The sequence below is a fragment of the Miniopterus natalensis genome, chromosome 17 (genome assembly GCF_054644295.1).
Source record: "Miniopterus natalensis isolate mMinNat1 chromosome 17, mMinNat1.hap1, whole genome shotgun sequence".
Lineage (NCBI taxonomy): Eukaryota > Metazoa > Chordata > Mammalia > Chiroptera > Miniopteridae > Miniopterus > Miniopterus natalensis.
In genome coordinates, this window is record NC_142097.1 from 36,498,856 (window position 1) to 36,517,496 (window position 18,641).

The following is an 18,641-nucleotide window of genomic DNA, read 5'->3' on the forward strand; positions in this document are numbered from 1 at the left end:
ATAATAAGGAAAAGAAAAATTGTCTTGACTGACTTCATTGCTCTGTTAGTTCATGGTATAATATCCCTAAGTTTATACTCAGAGCAGTGTTAATTTCTGCTTAGAGGCTCAAGGTGTCAGTTAGGGCTTAGAAAATTTGAACAAACCGACTCTTTCCTCCATGAGCTGTTTGAGATCATTTGGAAGGCATGGCTCATGTACCTCAGAATTGGTAGCCTCTACCCCATGAGTGAGGTGTTGAGACTGGAAATTCAGCAGATATCTATGTTTTCAGAGCAATTTTGTATATGATCTCTGCTGTGGAGTCAGATGGGGAAGCCAAGTTACAGAGAGCTCCAGGTTAACCTTCCCACCTGAAAAAACCTAATTGTCAGTGGTCCTTAGAGAGTCTGGGTTGATGCCCCAACAAAATATTGGAAGTGTTCTTGATGACCAGTTTATTAAAATGTCTTCTGTATAACTTGATCAGCCATGTATTCTTAGTGACTGACTTCACGTGGATTCAGTTTCTTGAAGGACATTGAAAATAATAGTTTAAACTCCTTAGAAATTGTCTTTCAAAGCACAACCCTCCTTATCATTCTTTGACTTTTCTGTAAGTATTTTTCCTCCTTTTCTGGGTTCTTGTGCTAGGGGGAGGAGCCACCTGGCTCAAGAAGTTGACTTGAGCCTCAGCACTCTCCCAGGATGTTCAAAGAGCTGTAATTGGCTCTCCACCAGCCTCTGTAAGAGACAGTTGGTCTGAGCTGGCTGTATGTCTGCTCCTCTCAGACTGCACATCCTGGACCATGCTCAAAGGTCTTGTTTCTGTGATCTAGGCTCCCAGAATCCTGGCCGAAGCTCACCTCCCCCTGGCTACGTGCCTGAACGGCAGCAGCGTATTGCCCGGCAGGGGTCCTACACCAGCATCAACAGTGAGGGGGAGTTCATTCCAGAGACCAACGAGCAGTGCGTGAGTATGGGCCTATGGACCTGGGTGCTTCTTGGAGTGTGTCAGACGAAGGTTAAATTGGGGAGTTCTCAGTGAGCATGGTGCAGAGGTAAGGGACTTGAGCCCCATCCAATAGCTCTTTTGTAAACCAGTTCTGTCCCAAATATGGATTATTCCTTTCTAGGGGACAAATATCAATTTGTGCCAAAGATAGGACCTAAACTACTTAGCCTCCTTGGGGTGCTGAATGCGCATTTGACAAGAGTTTTTTCTTCTGTAGTTATTTCACTGTGATCTCCTTGCAGAATACCACTCTGCTGTTTGTATACTTCCTTTTAACTGCCTGTCATTTCAGCAGTTTTAACATATGACCAACCCTAAACTAACAGATTTTGTTTTTCATTAGCTGTGTTTTAGTTTTGCTATTTTTTTGATAAAAGGTAGGGAACATACCATATCCAGATTACACTGTAGGATTGGTTACTTTGGATGAACTTTTATGATGCTAAGCAACTATATTCGTTTTCTGTTATTACATAACAAATTGCTACCAGCTTAGTGGCTTACAATAGCATACATTTATTTTATAGTTTCCTTGGGTCAGGAATCCAGTCATGACTTAGCTGGGTCCTATGCTCAGGGTAACACAAGGCTGCAATCAAGTGTTGGCCAGGCTACATTTCTTTCTGGAGCTTGGGGTTCCCTTCCAAGCTCACATGGTTGGCAGAATTCTGTTCTTTAAGGATCGGAGTACTGTGGTCCCTGTTTTCTTACTGGCTTTTGGCCAGGGGGCACTCTAAGCTCCTAGAAGCCACCTATAGTTCCTTGCCACGTGGCCCTCTCACAATAGGGCAGCTTCTTCAAGGCCAGTGGGAAAGTTCGCTCCAGTCTGCAAAGATGGAGTCTTATAAAATGTAACATAATCATAGGAATGAATATCTCAGTATCCCATCTTCTTTGCATTAGAAGTCTGTTCATTAGAAGCAAGTTCCAAGTTCTACCCAGACTCAAGGAGATGGGATTATACAAGGCTGTGACTTGGAAGGAGGATCACTTTATGGTGTGTCCACCACAATGGCTAAACCCATTTTAATGGATACACACACACACACATTTTTAACTAAGATTTCTACATGGATGTTTATAAGAGCTTTTTACTCATTAAGAGTCAAAAGTTGAAACAACTTAAATGTTCATCAAAGAGAGAATGGATAAACAAATTATATTATAGTCATACAACCAAGGAACACTGACATATGCAACAATTTGAATGAATCTCACAGTATGTTGAGGTTTTTTTAAAAATGGCTAACTTTCTAACTAGTAACTCAGTTGATGAAAATGGCATTTTGGCTGAGTGAACCCAGCAAGAGAGAATTCTAACCTCATTCTGAAGTCTTTTCAATGACCTTGCTTTGATTGCAAAGAGAAATATCCACTCTTATAAATATTGAGTTTTGGTCTTGGAAGGGAAAATTTCTTGAGGGTAAACCATCCAACAGAAAAACCAGCACCATCACATGGGGATTTTTACCAAAAACTACTTCTTGTAACTTTCCTTTCTCCTAAAACTAATTCTTATAACTTTTCTTTTCCCTTTAATAGCTAATCTCTATACAACATTATTCAGACTATACAGGCTATGAGAAGCTCTTTACACTGCTTCTTTTCTATATTTCTGCCTTCCAGGTAAATTTATATTTAGAACAGTGACCTTGAGTGCTTTTAGCTGCATATTCCCATCTTGGGTATTTTACTGAGCATCCTTGTTTTCTCTAACCAGAGCACTTCTGAACATCAGCTGTTCTAGGGGTGATGGGTGTAAAATCTCAGAGATTGCAAATGAGTTGGATTGCTTTTGGTCTCTATTCCTCCCCATGGTCTTATACCCAGATTCTTTTACTGCTTTGCTTTACCTGCCTCGAGCTAGGAGGCATGGGAGTATTAGACTCCTAGTGAGGACTTCTGGAAAGAGGCCAAGGAAGGTGGTGGCTGGGGAATGCCTAGGTCATTCTCCAGTGCCCGCCTCTTTAACTAAAGAGAATAGCTGCTGGTAATTGAGCCATTCAAGATAAATGCACTTGGAGACCAAAACAGCATAGTATATAGTAAAGAATATTCCATTGAGACTTTTTTAAAAAGGGAAGCTAAGATAAATTTTTTTATTTTTATTTTTTCTTTAATCAGATTTAGGTAATACTTGCATCTATTTGCTAATTTTTAGAATGAAATTCTAAGGCCCATGATTCATGTTGATTTTTTTTTGACTTAATTTTTCTAACAAAAATTTTACTAGTGCAACATAACTTCCTTCACTTCCCCTTTGACTTCTGCGGCGCTGTCATAAAGAGGGTCATCTTTTTACAGGAGCCTGCATGAGATTCGGTGGGTTTCCAAAGGCCTCTGTAGAGCCTTTGGTATTCCCCCGCCTTCACTGCACCTGTCGTGCTGTTATGCTCGCCCCTTCTCTTGTCTGTGAACTGCACCAGATGTGCCAAATATGCACTTGATGGGTTGCGAGCAGTTCTTTCCATATTGGTTTTGTCCACTATGGAAAATCTTATATTCTTAGCAAGATTTGCAGTTTTACTTTGCAATTAATTTGTCTTGATTGGTAGTTTTTTTTAAAAAAAATATCATATGTGACAATGTGGCTTAAAGTGTTTGAAATTATGGGTGAGATGAACCCTAGTATTAAATGGGAAGAGGTCATTTGAGTTGGAAACTAATTTTATGACAGTTGTTAGTGAATTTTCATAATTCCAGTATTCTGCTTCCCTATGTCATGTTTAACTTTGGGTCTCAGATAATGAATACTCTGGTACTAGATATACCCTTGCCCCATGGACAAAACGAAGGGGAGATTAGTTGGAGACAAAGCTAATCTGAAGGCTTTTTGTTTCTGCATTTGACCAAGGGGCAGAGACACATTTTAACTTATATACATACCTGTTGCCTCTGCATGGAACCAGGAACTGGGAAATTTTCAATCTGTATCAACTGCTCACTAACTGGTTTCATGACCTTAGACCATTCTCCTAAACTTTCTAGACCTGTAGTGGCTCATCTGTGAAGTGAGGGCAGTACTTGTCTTTGTAAATTATAAATTATGGAGTGTAAACAGATGCATTATGGTCCCACCCAAACACACTAGAAGCTTCTGCAGGGTAGTACCATCTCCAGCGCCAGGCTCCAGCAGTTATGAGCCAAGAAAATGCCAACAAGAGAAGCAGAGTCAGCTTTGCTCTCCTGGCAGAGCTCCTTGGGATGCCAGCCAGGCATTTTTCTCTCTCCTGGATACTTGCCTTTCGAACTTTGGAGAATGGTACCTTCTTAATCATCTCACTGCATGGGCAGAGAATGGGCACTTTCATATTTTGACAAAAAGGATCATTTGCTGACCTTGGCTGGGCCTTAAAGCCCTGACTTACTTGGATTCAGGGATTTGGGCTAGGGTTGGCGTTTTATTGTATGACTTGCCTTGCAGATGCTGGATCCCCTGGACAGTGCTGAAAATTCCTTGTCGGGAAGCTGCCAATCCTTGGACAGGTCAGCAGACAGGTATGGGACTGTGGCGGTGTTGGGGTTAGTGCATAGACATTTTGGAACTGATGGGCTGAGGAAATAGAGTTAGCTAGTGTGTAGTCTCCAATCTAGACACTGGTCTTACAGGCCCATGGTAAAAACATGCTTCTGGGAAAGAAGCCCCTCCTTAATTTTCCAAACACCATGAGAATTATGTTTATATAATGAGATGAATGTAATAGCAGCTTAGAATAGCAGCTCACATGTATTAAATTCTTGCTTTATTGTTCTAAGTGCTTTGTATGTTTGACTCGCTACATTATACGTGCTGCTTTCTAGTACTCTTGGCCTCATTGCTGTGATCTGGACTGAGAAGCAGTGGACCGTCAGTGTTTTGGGGACAAATTGAATTATCATCTGTGGGCTCACTTTTTTTTTTTTAAAGTGTTCCTGGTGGAATAAGAAACTGGGATATAAAAAAAGAAACCAAAATATCCAGACTGCCTAGCTTATACACAGCCTGTTTGGTGTGTAATCTTGTTCTTGCACTTGGGAAAGGAACACATGCTATCCTTCACATACCTAATGGTTCTCTGGAGCTGGTTTGCCCATCAGCCGGGGCATGTTTAGAGTTGGCTTTGGCACTGATCCAGCCAGTCTCTCACCTTGATCCTGTTATGTACAAGAGAGTGTTTGATCACATGTGGCTGGTCTTAGGGCTATGGTGAGAGGCTATGGAGCAGGTTTGTAGATTTTTTTTTCTTAGTGTCACTGATTGTTTGTGTGGGTACTAACCTTATGACCATAGCCAAATTGGTACTGTGTCTTTCCTAACAGATCTGAGCACTGATGAGCACTGTCTTCCCCCTAGATATAGAATACAGTCATAGCCCTAGCCAGTTTGGCTCAGTGGTTAGAGTGTCAGCCCGCGGACTGAAGGGTCTCAGGTTTGATTCTGATCAAGGGCACGTATCTCGGTTGCAGGCTCAATCCCTGGCCCCAGTCAGGGTGCATGTGGGAGGCAACCAATTAATGTGTCTCTTTCACATCGATGTTTCTCTCTCTCTTTCTCTCCCTTCCACACTGAAAAAGCAATGGAACAAAATATCCTCAGGTGAGGATTGGGAAAAGAAAAAATAATAGTCATAGTTACTTACTGGTATCCAATTTGTAGCTTTGTTTGGGGCTTTCTGCTGCAAATTGAGGGCTCTGCCAGGATAGGGACTGACTCTGACTTTGGACTGTCTCCTAAGCTCTGTGACCAAACTGTGGGTATGAGGGCGGGGGCAGTAGGACTACTACAGAAGGTCTGGGTCTAGCAGTTGCAAGGGAAAGAGCCATTCGGGTGGACACTGAGAAAGATAGCTAAATTTACTCACTTGGTTCTTTCTCTCCGTCCCTCCCTTGCTTGTTTTCTTCTCCTTAGGAGTGAAACGCAATGACCTGGAGTTACTTCCTTGATGCCTGGCCTAACTTGGGCATAGGGTTTCCATTTTCCTTTCATGGGATCTAGAGCCAGATGGACCCCAGCTTCACCAAATATTAGTCGAGTGGCTTTGGACAAGTCCCTTAACCTCTCTTTGCCTCAGGTTCACCATCTCCAAAATGGGATGGTGGTAGTTAGTCTGAAAGGAAGATGCTTGGTGGTGGTGCTATTTTTATTACTGCCCTAGGCAAGAGTTTTTTGGGGTTTTTTTTTTTGGAACTCCTCCAGTTACTAAAGTGGGAGGAAAGGGTAAGAAAGGAAAGTGCTGTGCAGCCAGAGTGGAGTTTGGTAGGACTGGAGGAGTTCATCATTCGGGTCCTGTCAGATTTGGATCTCAGGCTAGTAAAGAGAAAGTAGGAGGCTGAGCCCAGAAAAGGACTGTTTCTCTTGTGCTCTGCTTCCTACCATGTAATGACGTGTGAGGAAGTTAGAAAAGGGAGTCCGTCTGGATATATCCTGCCTTTTGCCCTGGTGAGCTGCTTTGGAAGTATGCTAAAGTCTACTTTGTGGTTTTGTTTTGTTTTTTCCAGTCCATCCTTCCGGAAGTCACGAATGTCCCGAGCCCAGAGCTTCCCAGACAACAGGCAGGAGTACTCGGGTGAGTCCCCCAGAGCCTTTGTGAGTACTGCAGGGTGTCAGGATGGGGCTGCAGGCATTCTGCTTTTGAAAGCTGAGTTGAGAAGCCAGAACTCTATTTTAATTCTTCTTGGACCTACTGCTCTGAGGTCTCAGGTGACCTAGGGGCTTAAATGGATCACCCAGAAGCCAGTGATTCCTTTATCTTACTCAGATCGGGAAACTCAGCTCTATGACAAAGGGGTCAAAGGTGGAACCTACCCCCGGCGCTACCATGTTTCTGTGCACCACAAGGACTACAACGATGGTGAGTGCATTTCTACCCTGCTGGCTGCCTCAAAGAGTACATAGTTACAGCTCTGCCATGGGAAAGCCACTGCCAAGAGGTGGGCCAGGGCGCTCCAGACCCCGTGTTTCCTTTATTCCTGAGGAAGTTGTGCCCAGACTTGAGCCTCTAGAGATGGAAAACAAAAAAGGGGGAGGACCGTATTTGTAGATTCAGGGTACTGCCACAGGGAACTCTGTCCTTTGTCTGAGTGCACAGCCCGCTTCGTGGCACCAGCTCTCCATCGCCCTCTTCTGCCTGGTGGCAGCAAACAGAATGGAGCTTCTGTAGAGATTTAGAATTAGGATGCCAAGGAAAACAGACTTCAGCTGTGGATTGGCCTTGCAAGTGCTGTGGTCCTTGAGGGACAGCCCTGTGCCTTCCCTTTGGCCAGAGTTTCCTTAACCATCTCTGGCTGCTTCCTAATTCCTGCTTTTGTCCTAACTCTCAAGGTGCTTGGGACATTAGCTCTTCTGGCATGAGTTAGTTAGGAAGGCAGATAGGATGGACCAGAGCTAGTGTTATCACCTGGTTTGCAAATTCAGCTTCAAGGAGAGAGGTCTGACTTGCTCTACTCTGGCCCCTGTACCCCATCAGGCAGAAGAACATTTCCCCGAATACGACGTCATCAAGGTAACCTGTTCACTCTGGTGCCCTCCAGCCGCTCCCTGAGCACAAATGGCGAGAACATGGGTCTGGCAGTGCAATACCTGGACCCCCGAGGGCGCCTGCGGAGTGCGGACAGCGAGAACGCCCTCTCTGTGCAGGAGAGGAATGTGCCAACCAAGTGTGAGGAGTGGGCCCTGGCTAGGAGGAAATTGCCCAGGGGATGCTCAAACTGCAGGTTGGGAGGCTAGTGAGTCTGTTGGGGCTGCCTGGCTCATCAGTAGGCTGCTTTGGCCCATCCTTTCCACACTGGAAGAGCTTTCAGGTAGACAGCAGACCTTGACTTTAGTTCTTACTCCACTGCAGTGTGATAAGCCACTTCCTGTCTTTGGTCTTTATCTTTTTCATATTTAAACTGAAGGGCAGTCTCCTTAATCTCTGCCATTTAAAGAGATATAGGGGCTTTGGAAATATAGGTGTTTGATCAATGCAGAAAAGCATTTAACCGTGACTTCAGCCAGTCCTCTGCTTCTTGGGACTCAGGCCTGAAGGTCTGATTGACCAGGGCACTGGGCCTGCTAAAGGTCGGGGTAGAGATGATGCAGTCAGATTTAATAGTGCTGGGTGATAGGGAAGCCCCAGCCAAAGGTCCCATATAGAGCCTCTGGGGAATGAGGCAGGATATCAATAAGTAATGTGCACAGACTAAAGCTCTTTCCCTTTTGTCCTCCTGTAGCTCCTAGTGCCCCCATCAATTGGCGCCGAGGGAAGCTCCTGGGCCAGGGTGCCTTCGGCAGGGTCTATTTGTGTTATGACGTGGACACAGGACGTGAACTTGCTTCCAAGCAGGTCCAGTTTGACCCAGACAGTCCTGAGACAAGCAAGGTACTGCCTTCCCCATGGTCTGACTTCCAGTTCCACCCTCTCAATGCCTGTCTCGTTGCACAGAACTAATTGCTCAAAAAGTTATAGGTTGCTCCCCTCATTATTCTTGCTCCCACATTCACTTGCTGTCCACCATGGCCCTGGCATTGGCCATGGGGTGAAGGGACTGTGGTCCAAAGAGCACCAAGCACCCTGGGGAGGGATTGGATATGAGGAACTGAGCTGATGCCAAAGTACCAAGCAACTGAAACTGAGAGGTAACGACTGGTGCCACAAAGAGTAGCACCTGCCTTACTAAACGATGTCTCTATCAGCCCAGGAAGGAGCCTGTCTTTGTAGTTCAGCTTTAGGTGTGGCCTACACTCCAATCTGAGTGGATAAATACCTTAAGTATAGCAGTTACCAAGCACCCACAGCTTCTCCCACCACACTGTCTGCCTGTTTCCTTTGTGGTAGTGCCACCATTCAAAGGGTTTCCCAGCACTGAGGCCAATGGCCAGACAGTTGAGAGAGTCTCCTTTTCTCCACCTGAAGTTTCCGAGGCAGATAGATCCCTCTGAGGACACTGCCTAGGGCAAGCTGAGCTGATCCCAAGCAGGCAAACCAGGGTCCTAAGAGCTGAGGTGACCACTGGCCCCTCCCCTAGGAGGTGAGTGCTTTGGAGTGTGAGATCCAGTTGCTGAAGAACTTGCAGCACGAGCGCATTGTGCAGTACTATGGCTGTCTGCGGGACCGTGCTGAGAAGACCCTGACCATCTTCATGGAGTACATGCCGGGGGTATGTGCCCCTTGATGCATGTGAGACACACACAAGACAGGGCCTGGCCTGGGGTTGGGGGCTGCAGAGGAGAGATCTCTTTTACATGGGTCTGATCCCCTGAGACCAGAGGCTCAGAGGAGAAGGTGAGGTAGCAGCAGGACTTGCAGTCAAGAAGGGCCTACCTCTGGTCACAGTGGTAGTATGGATGAGAAATGTCCCAGGCCACCCTCACCTGGAGCTCCCAGGATGGCTGCACTGCCCACTTAGTACCACCTTTACCTGGAGCAGTGGGGCCTCCTTTCTGGATTTGAGTCACCCATTGCTTGAGGGAAGGAAGGGCTGTTTCAAACTTTTCTCCAAGTTGCCCAATAGCCCCTAGCAAAGCACCTGGTACATTGCAGGTGGGGATTGGATGAATCACTTCTTTGCTGCAATACTGGGGGCTGGAAATAGCCTTGTCCTTCTCCTGCCACCTCCCCGCAGTGACTCCCTCTGACTTCTGTGGCTATAGGGCTCAGTGAAAGACCAGTTGAAGGCCTACGGAGCTCTCACAGAGAGTGTGACCCGAAAATACACCCGGCAGATCCTGGAAGGCATGTCTTACCTGCATAGCAACATGATCGTTCACCGGGACATCAAGGGTGAGTAGGGGCAAGCCATGGGGTCCCCAAGACCTGGTCACTTAACCATTTCAAACTTTCTGAAAGATAGTACTCTAATTACTTTCTTGGGGAATTGGTGTGGAGATCAGTTGAACAATTGGGAAAATACTGCAGAGTAAAGTGCTAAGCAGCGTTGGTCATGGTGATGATCATTTCATGCTGTAGGGCTAAGGTTTCCATCACTAGCCTGTTTGCCCTGTGCAATTCACATCTAATTCATGGTAACCCCATCCTCCCTAGCAGCCCTGTGACCTGGGAGGGAGGGAGGGAAAGAGGGAGGAATAAGTTCAGAGGGTTCAGAGTTGTAGGCTCTGCCCTTTCATGCCATAGGTGCCAACATCCTCCGAGACTCTGCCGGGAATGTGAAGCTGGGGGACTTTGGGGCCAGCAAGCGCCTGCAGACCATCTGCATGTCAGGCCCGGGCATGCGTTCGGTCACTGGCACACCCTACTGGATGAGCCCTGAGGTGATCAGCGGTGAAGGCTACGGAAGGAAAGCAGATGTGTGGTGAGCACTGTGGAAATGCTGGGACCCCCATCTCCCTGTCTGGGCTGTAGTGGCTCCAACTTACAAATGAGCCTTGGGGATCTGTGGTGTGGTGGGAGGAAGGGGGTGTCAGCCTCTTGTCAGCCAGGCCAGGATACAGAGGTGGCGCTGTGTTTTAACTCCAGATAGCAAGATTTATTACTGGGAACTTAGGCTGTGGAAAACATCCCTGATGTTTGCTAAAAAAGAGGTTGAATACATTCTGAGAGCCTGGGTCAGCCTCTAAGCACTAGCAGGCTTCCGCTCCCTCTCCTAATGCTCAAACAGCTTACATTTGCTCTACTTAACTTTTTGTCCATCCTCTGAAAGGGTCTGGAAGGCTCTTCCCCTTGGAATATTCTTGTGGTGGGCTGAATGATGGTCCCCTGAAGATGTCCGTGTACTAACCCCTTTGACCTGTAAATGTTACCTTATGTGGCAGAAGGGCCTTTGCAGATGTGATTAATTTAAGCATTCTGAGATGAGATCATCCTGGATTTTCCAGGTAGGCTAGCATAATCAACAGGATCCTTATAAAAGGGAGGCAGGAGATCAGAGTGAATAGTAGATGTGACAGTGGAACCAAGAGGTTGGAGTGATGCAAGAAAGGGTCCATGAGCCAAGGAATGCAGGCAGCCTCTAGAAGCTGGAAAAAGCAAAGAAATTCTCCCTTCAAAGCTTCAAGAAAGAACCATCCCTACTGAGACTTTGACTTTAACCCAGTGAGACTGATTTTAGACTTTTGACCTCCAGAACTAAAATAAATTTGTAGTTTTTGATGCCATTAGGCTCATGGTGATTTGTTACAGCAGCAATAGGAAACTAATATAGTTATCTTGGAGTTCTTTCTGTCCATACTAAGTGGTTCTCTTCCTCAGTCTCAAGAAGTACCCAGATGGACATAGGTTGATGAAGCCCGTGTGGATGAGGCTGACAGTGCTTTGAAGCCTCTTCTGGCCTTGGGGACCCTTTATAGGGTGTTCACCTTCAGCGTGGTCCATCCTGCTTCAGTGTGTTCTGAGAAAAGCACCTCCTTTCATAACAGTGGGCAGGGCAGCTGGGAGCCTAGGCTGGCCAAGAGGTGACTGGGTTCTCTCTTTCCAGGAGCCTGGGCTGCACTGTGGTAGAGATGCTGACAGAGAAACCACCTTGGGCAGAGTATGAAGCCATGGCCGCCATTTTCAAGATTGCCACGCAGCCCACCAATCCTCAGCTGCCATCCCACATCTCTGAGCACGGCCGGGACTTCCTGAGGCGCATTTTTGTGGAGGCCCGCCAGAGACCTTCGGCCGAGGAGCTGCTCACACACCACTTTGCACAGCTTGTGTACTGAGCTCTCAAGGCCACGCTGCTGCCAGCCGCCCCTGTGGCATGGGCAAGGGGCTGCTATGGGACTCAGCAAAGTTGCTGCTTCTCCCAGGCAAGGCTGTGGACCATGGAGCTACAGTCCAGCCAGCATTTTGTCTGTGCCCCTTCCGCTATGGGGGCCCAGAACCAGGGTGGGGCGGTTGCAGCCTCAAGGACTGGAAGCCCCCAGCCTGCCATACCTGAGAGCTCCAGCCTCGTAAGCTCTGCATGGAGGGTAAGGGGCTAGAACAGTGTGTGAGGCACCGTGGGCTCCACCCTCTGGGCTGTCCTGACACTGCAATCCGCTCCAGAGCCCAGAGCATCTGGGGGCACAAGATGGACACGAGGGTCCTAATAGTGTTACTTTCATTCAGAGTGTTACTTTGTTTCTCCTTCCCATGTCTGGAGATCACCAGGGCATCTCTGGGCTGGATGAGCCCACCCAAGCCTGAGGTAAAGCCCAGCGTCCTGCAGCCAGTGGAAGGCAGAGGCCTGGGCTGCACTCCCCCTGGAGCCCCCAGATCAGCTTTGCCAGTCCCTGTCCTTACCAAAGATGAATGAAGCAAATGTTATGCTGCCTTATTCAGGGAAGGAGGACCCATCCTGCCTGCCCTGTGACCCTGCCTTCCCAAGCAGGGGCCTGAGATGTGGAACTGCCCCACTGAAGGGGCAGTTTTGTCAATGCAATTGTCTCTGTTTTACAAGTTGGAGTCACTCTTATGCTGTACCCAGTTTCTGAACTGGAGACTGTGCCCTCTGGGCTTTGAGTACCCCTGCTGTGGGCTCGGGCCTTGGGCTGGACTGGAAGGAGCTGAAGGTAATGGCCTTTGTGCTCCTGGCCTGGCACCTGTTGCCCCACTGCAGCAGACAGGAAGATGGACAGCACGCTGAGAGCCTCTGATCCAGCTGGCCACCCTGCCCTGAGCAGACCACTCAGGCTAGCCAGGGGAGTTATATCAGGCTGTCTGTGAGTATGACCCTGCTAGGCCAGAGCCTTCTCCAACTGGTAGAAGGGAGAGCCCCTGTGATGCCACCGACCATGTCTAAAACCGCCAGCTCTGTTCCTCCTTGGCCAGCCTTGCCCATCCCCGTGAGGTCTCAGCCCCTTTCCCTTCTTGCTCCTCCCTTGAGGGAGGCATGGCATCAGGGGTCTGGGAGCCAGCATCTCCAAGCAGCTTAGAGTTGGCCTTATTTACCTCAGCCTGGGCGCTGGTCCTTTCTTCCGGCCCCTCCCCTCCAAAATGTGCCTATTGCTAAAGCTCCTCCCTCTCAACACCCAGTTTCCTTGGGAGTTGTCATTAAAAGAAAAAAAAAAAGCCAGTGCCCAGGGATGGGCGTCTCCAGGGAGCTGAGGATTAGCACCAGGCAGCTCATTGCCAGCCATGCCCACTTCCCTGCGGGCACCAGAACAAGCCAAAGCCTTCGTTGTATGTTGACGATGCACTTTTATGAATGTAGTTTCTATCGCTGTTTTTAGCCTTTTCACATCATGTAATGTGAGGCCTTGTACTTGTTAATTTATATCTCAGATCATATTTGATGGTTTCTATATATATCACTTTTAGACTGTTACAGGTGATGGACGGCTCAAGAGAGAGAAAATGAAAGCAGGTTTTGCAGGAATGTGTTGCACGGTGCCATTTGGGCCTGGGCCCATTTCCATCCTTTTCCCCAGGGGTCTCTGTCAGGCACCCCCAGCCCTGACCTAAGACAGCGAGCATGTGCTCCTGCCTCCACCTCGGCCCTTGCCCAGGTTGGGGACCGGCCCCTCATCTCGACCAAAGCTGCCTGCTGGCAGCTCGGCCTCTCCACGACCCTGTCTTTATGGCTCCATCACTCTTCTTGGGCCCACACCCGTGTCCTGTCCCCCTTTCCCAAAAGGAAACAGCATGCGCAGTGCTGGAGCTGATAGGATGAGACGACTCTGTGTCCCAGGTTCAGGCTCTCACAGAGCCCCCACTCCCCCCCACCCCAGGGTCTTTCCTCACAGTGAATGTGTTTGTGTTTTTTAAAATGAATTTGCAAACAAGCTAACAAACCATGCACTCCAAAAAAAATAAAAGACCCTGATTTTGTGCCAAAAATGTGGACATGCTGGCTCAGCATCCTCAGGACCAAGCTATTGCTTAACTTTAATTTATTTTTAAATAATCCAGATGAAAAGTTGTGGGCTTAGAATGGCCTGGGCCCAAAGGTTCTGAAGGGCATTCTCCTAGCAGCTCCAGGGTTGCTGTGGGAAGGGCCGTGTGCCATTTGCTCATTCTGTGGGGTATGTCAGTCTTGGCCAAGCCAACAGAGGCCAGGGCTGGGGACAGTCTGCCCTTTGCCACCCTCCTGCCCCTCCCACCCATCTCAGCTCTGTGTCTGTGTCTGAATTGTGGATCGTGCAGAAGAACCTGCAGCCATAGTTATTTGACTATATCTTGACTGAGGGCTTGCAGAGCAAAGCCAGGCCAGTGTCGCGCATTACTTAAAATAAAAAGGGAACATTTATACCCAAGGGGTCCGATGGCAATGCTTTTGGTTGAAGGGTGGAGGGAGGAGGTGTTTGCCTGGGAGGGGCCAGGTATAGTGCCTGGCAACAAACTTGGGTCCCTCAGTAGAAAACTTTAAATGACTCTGAGGGTCCTGGGATGGGATAATTTGGCTGGTACCACTCCTAGCTCAGAGGTGGCACCTCCTCTTTTTGCTCCCAGGAGTTCTGCTGAGGGCAGATTTACCAAGGTGGCACTGCCACCCCCCAGTGACATCAGGTGGCTGGGTTCCCAGTGCAGAGGACTTCCCTTAGTTCCATCCTTTCAAGGCAGAAATCACGTGCCTCAAGGAGCCCTCTCTCTGGTATCTCCCTCTGGTCGGTCTGCTGCTGAGAGACCACCCTTTTCCCCATCTAAAGCTCTGGTGCAGAAGTCAGGCCTGCTCTAAGTGAGGTTCTCAGCAGCTCTCAGAAGACCCACTCTGCTTACTCAGTGTTAGCTCTTCAAGGGGCAGTGTCTACCTCAACACAGTGATCTATCTGCCACAAGAGCTTGAGGCCTAGCTCTCTACACTGTCCTATGGGCATGAGGCCACTTAAAAACTTAAGGAGTTACATGGGGCAGTGGGCAGCAAATCCCTAGGAGTCTGCCCTCTTCCTCTACCAACTTACATATAGCTCACAGGCAATTTGGGGAAATCGGGACAGTTGGGTTTGGGGCAGGACAACCCAGACTTCCTGCCTTTATTCTGTTGGGGGTTGGGGGGGGTCTTAGGTACTCCAAATTTGCCTTGTTTGTTTTCCCTCAGAGGGGGCAGACAAGCTGTTTGGACTACCTGGGACTGACCATGGCTGCCCCACTCACCAGAGCTTGAAAAAACAGGGTGAGATCTGCTGATTCCCTCTATCCCTTACTGATTTCCAGGGCAAAGGGAGCCCAGACCAGGGCTCAGCAGAAGAGTTCTACTTTGCACCCCAATATATTGAAGCGTAGTGAGGCCAGGCACCATCATACACTGATTGCCTGACCCTCTTAACCAACACAAGGCTAAAAGACAAAGGGTTCCGGTTATAAAATCAGTAGTTTGACAGCATGGAGACCTGGCTGGAAGAATACACCCCTTTTCTCAGGCTGGCTGGTATTTCTGATACCCATCAAGGCCAGATGCGGTCTGGGCTCACCCTGTCCTCCACCTCTGCATGGTGAGTCTGTGTCCTTGCCACAAAGCCCCCCACCCCCAAATCAGGCTACATAATACAGAGTCAGGATCTGTTAAAACATGTTTAAAACAGGGTTGATCACAACAGTCAGAATCAGCAGAAACAGAAGAGGGAGTGTGGCCGCTGCCAGATCCCTGCCAGTCTCTGTGGCTTTCAGCCTGGCAGGTGCTTTAGCTTCTGCTTCTTGATGCCGGTGGTGCGAGATGGTCCCAAGCCCCATTGGGGTATAGGGCCGCCCCACCTTGCCTTGCAGGGAGGCACAGGGCAGCTCCACTTCCCCTCCCCTCCCCCACTGAGCCCTGGTGGGCATTCTGTGAGGCCCAACAGGAGGCACTCTGGCTCTCCTTCTTCCAGTCTCCATGGCTCAGAACCAGGCTAAGGGCAGAGGTAGATGGGGAGTGGGGGCCACACAGGGCCCCAGGTGGCAGTGAGGGAGCTTAGGACCCTGAGGGGGGCATGCTGACTCCTTGCTGGAGAAAAGGCACCTAGATAAGGAAGCTGGGCTTGGGGGCCTCCCAGGGAGCCAGGGGGTGAGGTGGGGCAGGGTGAAAGAAGCAGGAAGCAAGGTGGTGAGCAACCCCCCCATCCTGGTTCCCAAATCCCCACCACGCACTGAGGGAAAAGGAAGAAATCCTGGAGCAGAGCCCTGCCCCCATAACCCTCTGCCTGAGCAAGATGGCCTCATCCCCTTCCCACCCTGCCTCCCCATGTGAGCCCAAGTCCAATCTCCCACACTTCACACTGTCCTGCTCCAGGCCCTCTACAGAGGGAATGGATGGTCAGAGGGCCTCAGGCTGTCTTGGTGCTGGAATCCACCTCCTTGTGGGCCCAGAGCTCCTTGTGCTGCTTCCGGCCGAAGCCCTCATCGTAGTTGCCTTTGCTCTTAAACAGCTGCTGAAAGTGGGGTTTGCAGTAAAACTCCCCGTGCAGCGCAGCGTAACTGCCCAGGCTGCAGAAGCAGAACAACTGTGGTCAGGTAGGGTCGGGGCTGGAAGGCGGGGGCGGGGGCGGGGGCAGAGGCAGGGCGAGGACGCACCTCAGCTTGGTGTGACAGTGCTTGCAGCAGAAGCAAGAGTTGTGGAAAATGACCTTGTCTGCCACCAGCCGCTCCATGGGGTACACGGTCTTTTGGCAGGCAGCACAGGTCTCTTTCACCTGGGCCCGAAGGCTGAAGGACTGTTGGGAGAGAGAGACTCAGCCAGGGGTCTGACCAGCGCCCATCCCTTCCTCCGCCCACACCCCACTCTCAGGGCCCTACCTTGGAGCGCTGAACAGTGCTGGGGCCACCACCGCCTTTGGCTTCCTGAGGGAGAGGGCCAGTCAGGGCAAGAGCAGTTGAGAGACGCCCCACACCTTCGCTGGGGTCACCAGCCCAGATCCCAGGGGCACTCGGGGGGGAGGGGCAAAGGGTGGTAGGCAAACACACCGCTCCTCACCCCTTCATCCCCAGGCCAGACACGTGCCCGGGGTGTCCTCCCACCCGTGAGATCACCTACATGAGAGGGGGTGGTCTGGGCGGCTCCTGCAGCCTGGAACATGGCGGTAAGAAGTGATGGAGGCCGGGGTAGAGACGCGGCACCCGCTGGGTTCTGCAAGGGGAAGTCGGCCGGTCAGGCCCCACAAGCCCTTCCCCAGCCTGCAGGGTGGGGAAGGGGGTGGGGGTGTTTACAGGCAGGGGGATGGGGGGCTGTGGTTGGGACTTTCCCTAAGTCATTTCCTGTTGCTCTGGGTCTTGCTACTTCCGCCCCTCACCCACCTCCCCCTTCTCCCGCCAGCCCCCCATGCTGCTCCCCAAGGGGCAGGGGTTCCTGAGTGGAACCATGTGTTGGGGGATGAACAGAGCGGCTGAGGAGGGGGCTGCGCCACAGCCGCCATGAGCGCCCCGCGGACCCGGACCCCGCCTGGGGTGGGGTGAGGGAGGTCTGGAGAGGGCGGGCGGGGCAGGGCTGCGGCGGCAACCCGCTGCCCTGGCCTGACCCCAACCCGACGCTGCCCAGCGCAGGGCCGAGGCGCCGAGGCCGCTGGCTCCCCCAGCTCTGCTGACCCAGCTCCTGGACAGCGCTCTCCGGCCGAGCCGTCCGCGCGCCCCGTCCCCCGCCCCCCAGGCCCGTGTGAACGGGACCCTGCACCCGGGACCCCCGCGAGCCCACCCGAGGGGAACTTGGCCCCGTCCCCGCCCGCAGACGCGCCCTGGAGGCCGGCGGTTAGCCCCGGGGCCCCGGGCAAGAGCGACGGGCGGAAGCGCTCGGCGTCGGGACCCCGGAGCGGCGGCGCCCGCAGCCCCCGCCTAGGCGCCCCGGTTTGCGAGCCCGTCGCAGACCCCTCCCTCCGGCCGCCCGCCGTGTGTCTCACCGGGTCCCGGCCTAGGCCGTGGGGAGGGGTCGGTCTCTGGGGGTGCCTCAAGGGAGAGGTGGGCGCGGGCGCGAGCTGCCGCCGCTTGCCTGTGGTCCCCGAGCGGCCGCCGCCGCCTTCGCCTTATCGCAGCGCCGCCCCCGCCGGCCCCCGCCTCGCGCCCGCCCATTGGCTCCGCCGCGCCCGGAGCCGCCTCCGGAGCCCCGGCGCCGCCGCCGACCCCCTCTGCGCTTTGTCTTTCCCTCGCTCGCCGTCCCCGCCTTTGTCTGCCCCCCGCACTCTCTGCGCTCCGCACCTCTCCTCGGGCCCCGCGCAACGGGACGCCCCGTCGACTCGCTCCGGACGGAGGCAGGGGCTGGAGCCCTAGGGCCCCGCGAGGAACGAGTTCAGGCTGAGACGCCCGGGGTCGTGGGACAAATGGCGCTCCGGCGAGGCTCCTGGGGGGGAAAAGGAGAACCGGGCTTCGTCTGGGCCTTTTGCTGCCTCAGTTTCCCCTAGTTGGCCCTCGAGGGCTCAGGCCCAGCTGCCCCCATGTCCGTCGGGCGCTCTGTGGGCCCTGTCGCCTGACAGACCCTGCGGGGGCGGCCCCGGAGGCCAGGCCAGGGTCCCGTGGCTCCCACGCCCTCGCGGGCCACCGAGTCCTCCTGCCGCCAGGGGCAGCCCCGCGCGCCTGTATGGTCGTGGAGAAAGATGACAGCGGTGGCCGGGGCGCGCGGTCCTGCGACGCCCGGCCGCCAGGCTGCGAGGTACAGCCTGCGCCGCAGGGAGGGCCCCGGGACCTCTGTGTGCAGTCACCTTCTGCCGGCCCCTCACCGCGGGGCTGGCCAGCACGAGGGTCCTCAGCGCCGTCTCCTGCGACCCCAAGACAAGGGGCCCGGGAAGCTGCTGCCTTTAGTGTCCCAGAGCACTCGTGCTCCGAAAGCGTTTCTGAGGACGGATTTTGTGGTAGTGGTCACCCCTGGCCCC

The 18,641-nt window shown here is 51.6% G+C and overlaps 2 protein-coding genes across 7 annotated transcripts in view; one reads left to right on the forward strand and one right to left on the reverse strand.

Annotated features, from left to right (window-relative positions):
- Window positions 1-14,124, forward strand: part of MAP3K3 (mitogen-activated protein kinase kinase kinase 3) — a 54,363-nt gene extending 40,239 nt beyond the window's left edge. For 3 of the 5 annotated variants that reach the window (XM_087826288.1, XM_087826290.1, XM_016204286.2), the window contains 10 exons: window positions 819-952; window positions 4,419-4,492; window positions 6,473-6,540; window positions 6,733-6,825; window positions 7,441-7,632; window positions 8,186-8,334; window positions 8,981-9,112; window positions 9,606-9,735; window positions 10,087-10,264; window positions 11,387-14,124. In XM_087826288.1, coding sequence (XP_087682414.1) covers window positions 819-952; window positions 4,419-4,492; window positions 6,473-6,540; window positions 6,733-6,825; window positions 7,441-7,632; window positions 8,186-8,334; window positions 8,981-9,112; window positions 9,606-9,735; window positions 10,087-10,264; window positions 11,387-11,615 — 1,379 coding nt within the window. In that variant the 3' untranslated portion in view covers window positions 11,616-14,124. The remainder of the gene's footprint in view (window positions 1-818; window positions 953-4,418; window positions 4,493-6,472; window positions 6,541-6,732; window positions 6,826-7,440; window positions 7,633-8,185; window positions 8,335-8,980; window positions 9,113-9,605; window positions 9,736-10,086; window positions 10,265-11,386) is intronic. The other 2 variants (XM_087826289.1, XM_087826291.1) reach the window with 1 other exon arrangement.
- A 1,241-nt stretch (window positions 14,125-15,365) lies between these two features.
- Window positions 15,366-17,745, reverse strand: LIMD2 (LIM domain containing 2). 2 transcript variants are annotated; one of them, XM_087826293.1, is made up of 5 exons: window positions 17,676-17,745; window positions 16,820-16,912; window positions 16,582-16,626; window positions 16,360-16,499; window positions 15,366-16,272 (listed from the first exon to the last, which is right to left on the reverse strand). In XM_087826293.1, the coding sequence occupies exons 2-5, from the start codon at window positions 16,859-16,861 to the stop codon at window positions 16,113-16,115; spliced, it is 387 nt and encodes a 128-aa protein (XP_087682419.1). In that variant the 5' UTR covers window positions 16,862-16,912; window positions 17,676-17,745; the 3' UTR covers window positions 15,366-16,112. The 2 variants fall into 2 exon arrangements, with proteins under 2 accessions (XP_087682419.1, XP_087682418.1); XM_087826292.1 differs by having other exon boundaries at window positions 16,760-16,912.
- Between the last annotated feature and the right edge of the window lie 896 nt (window positions 17,746-18,641).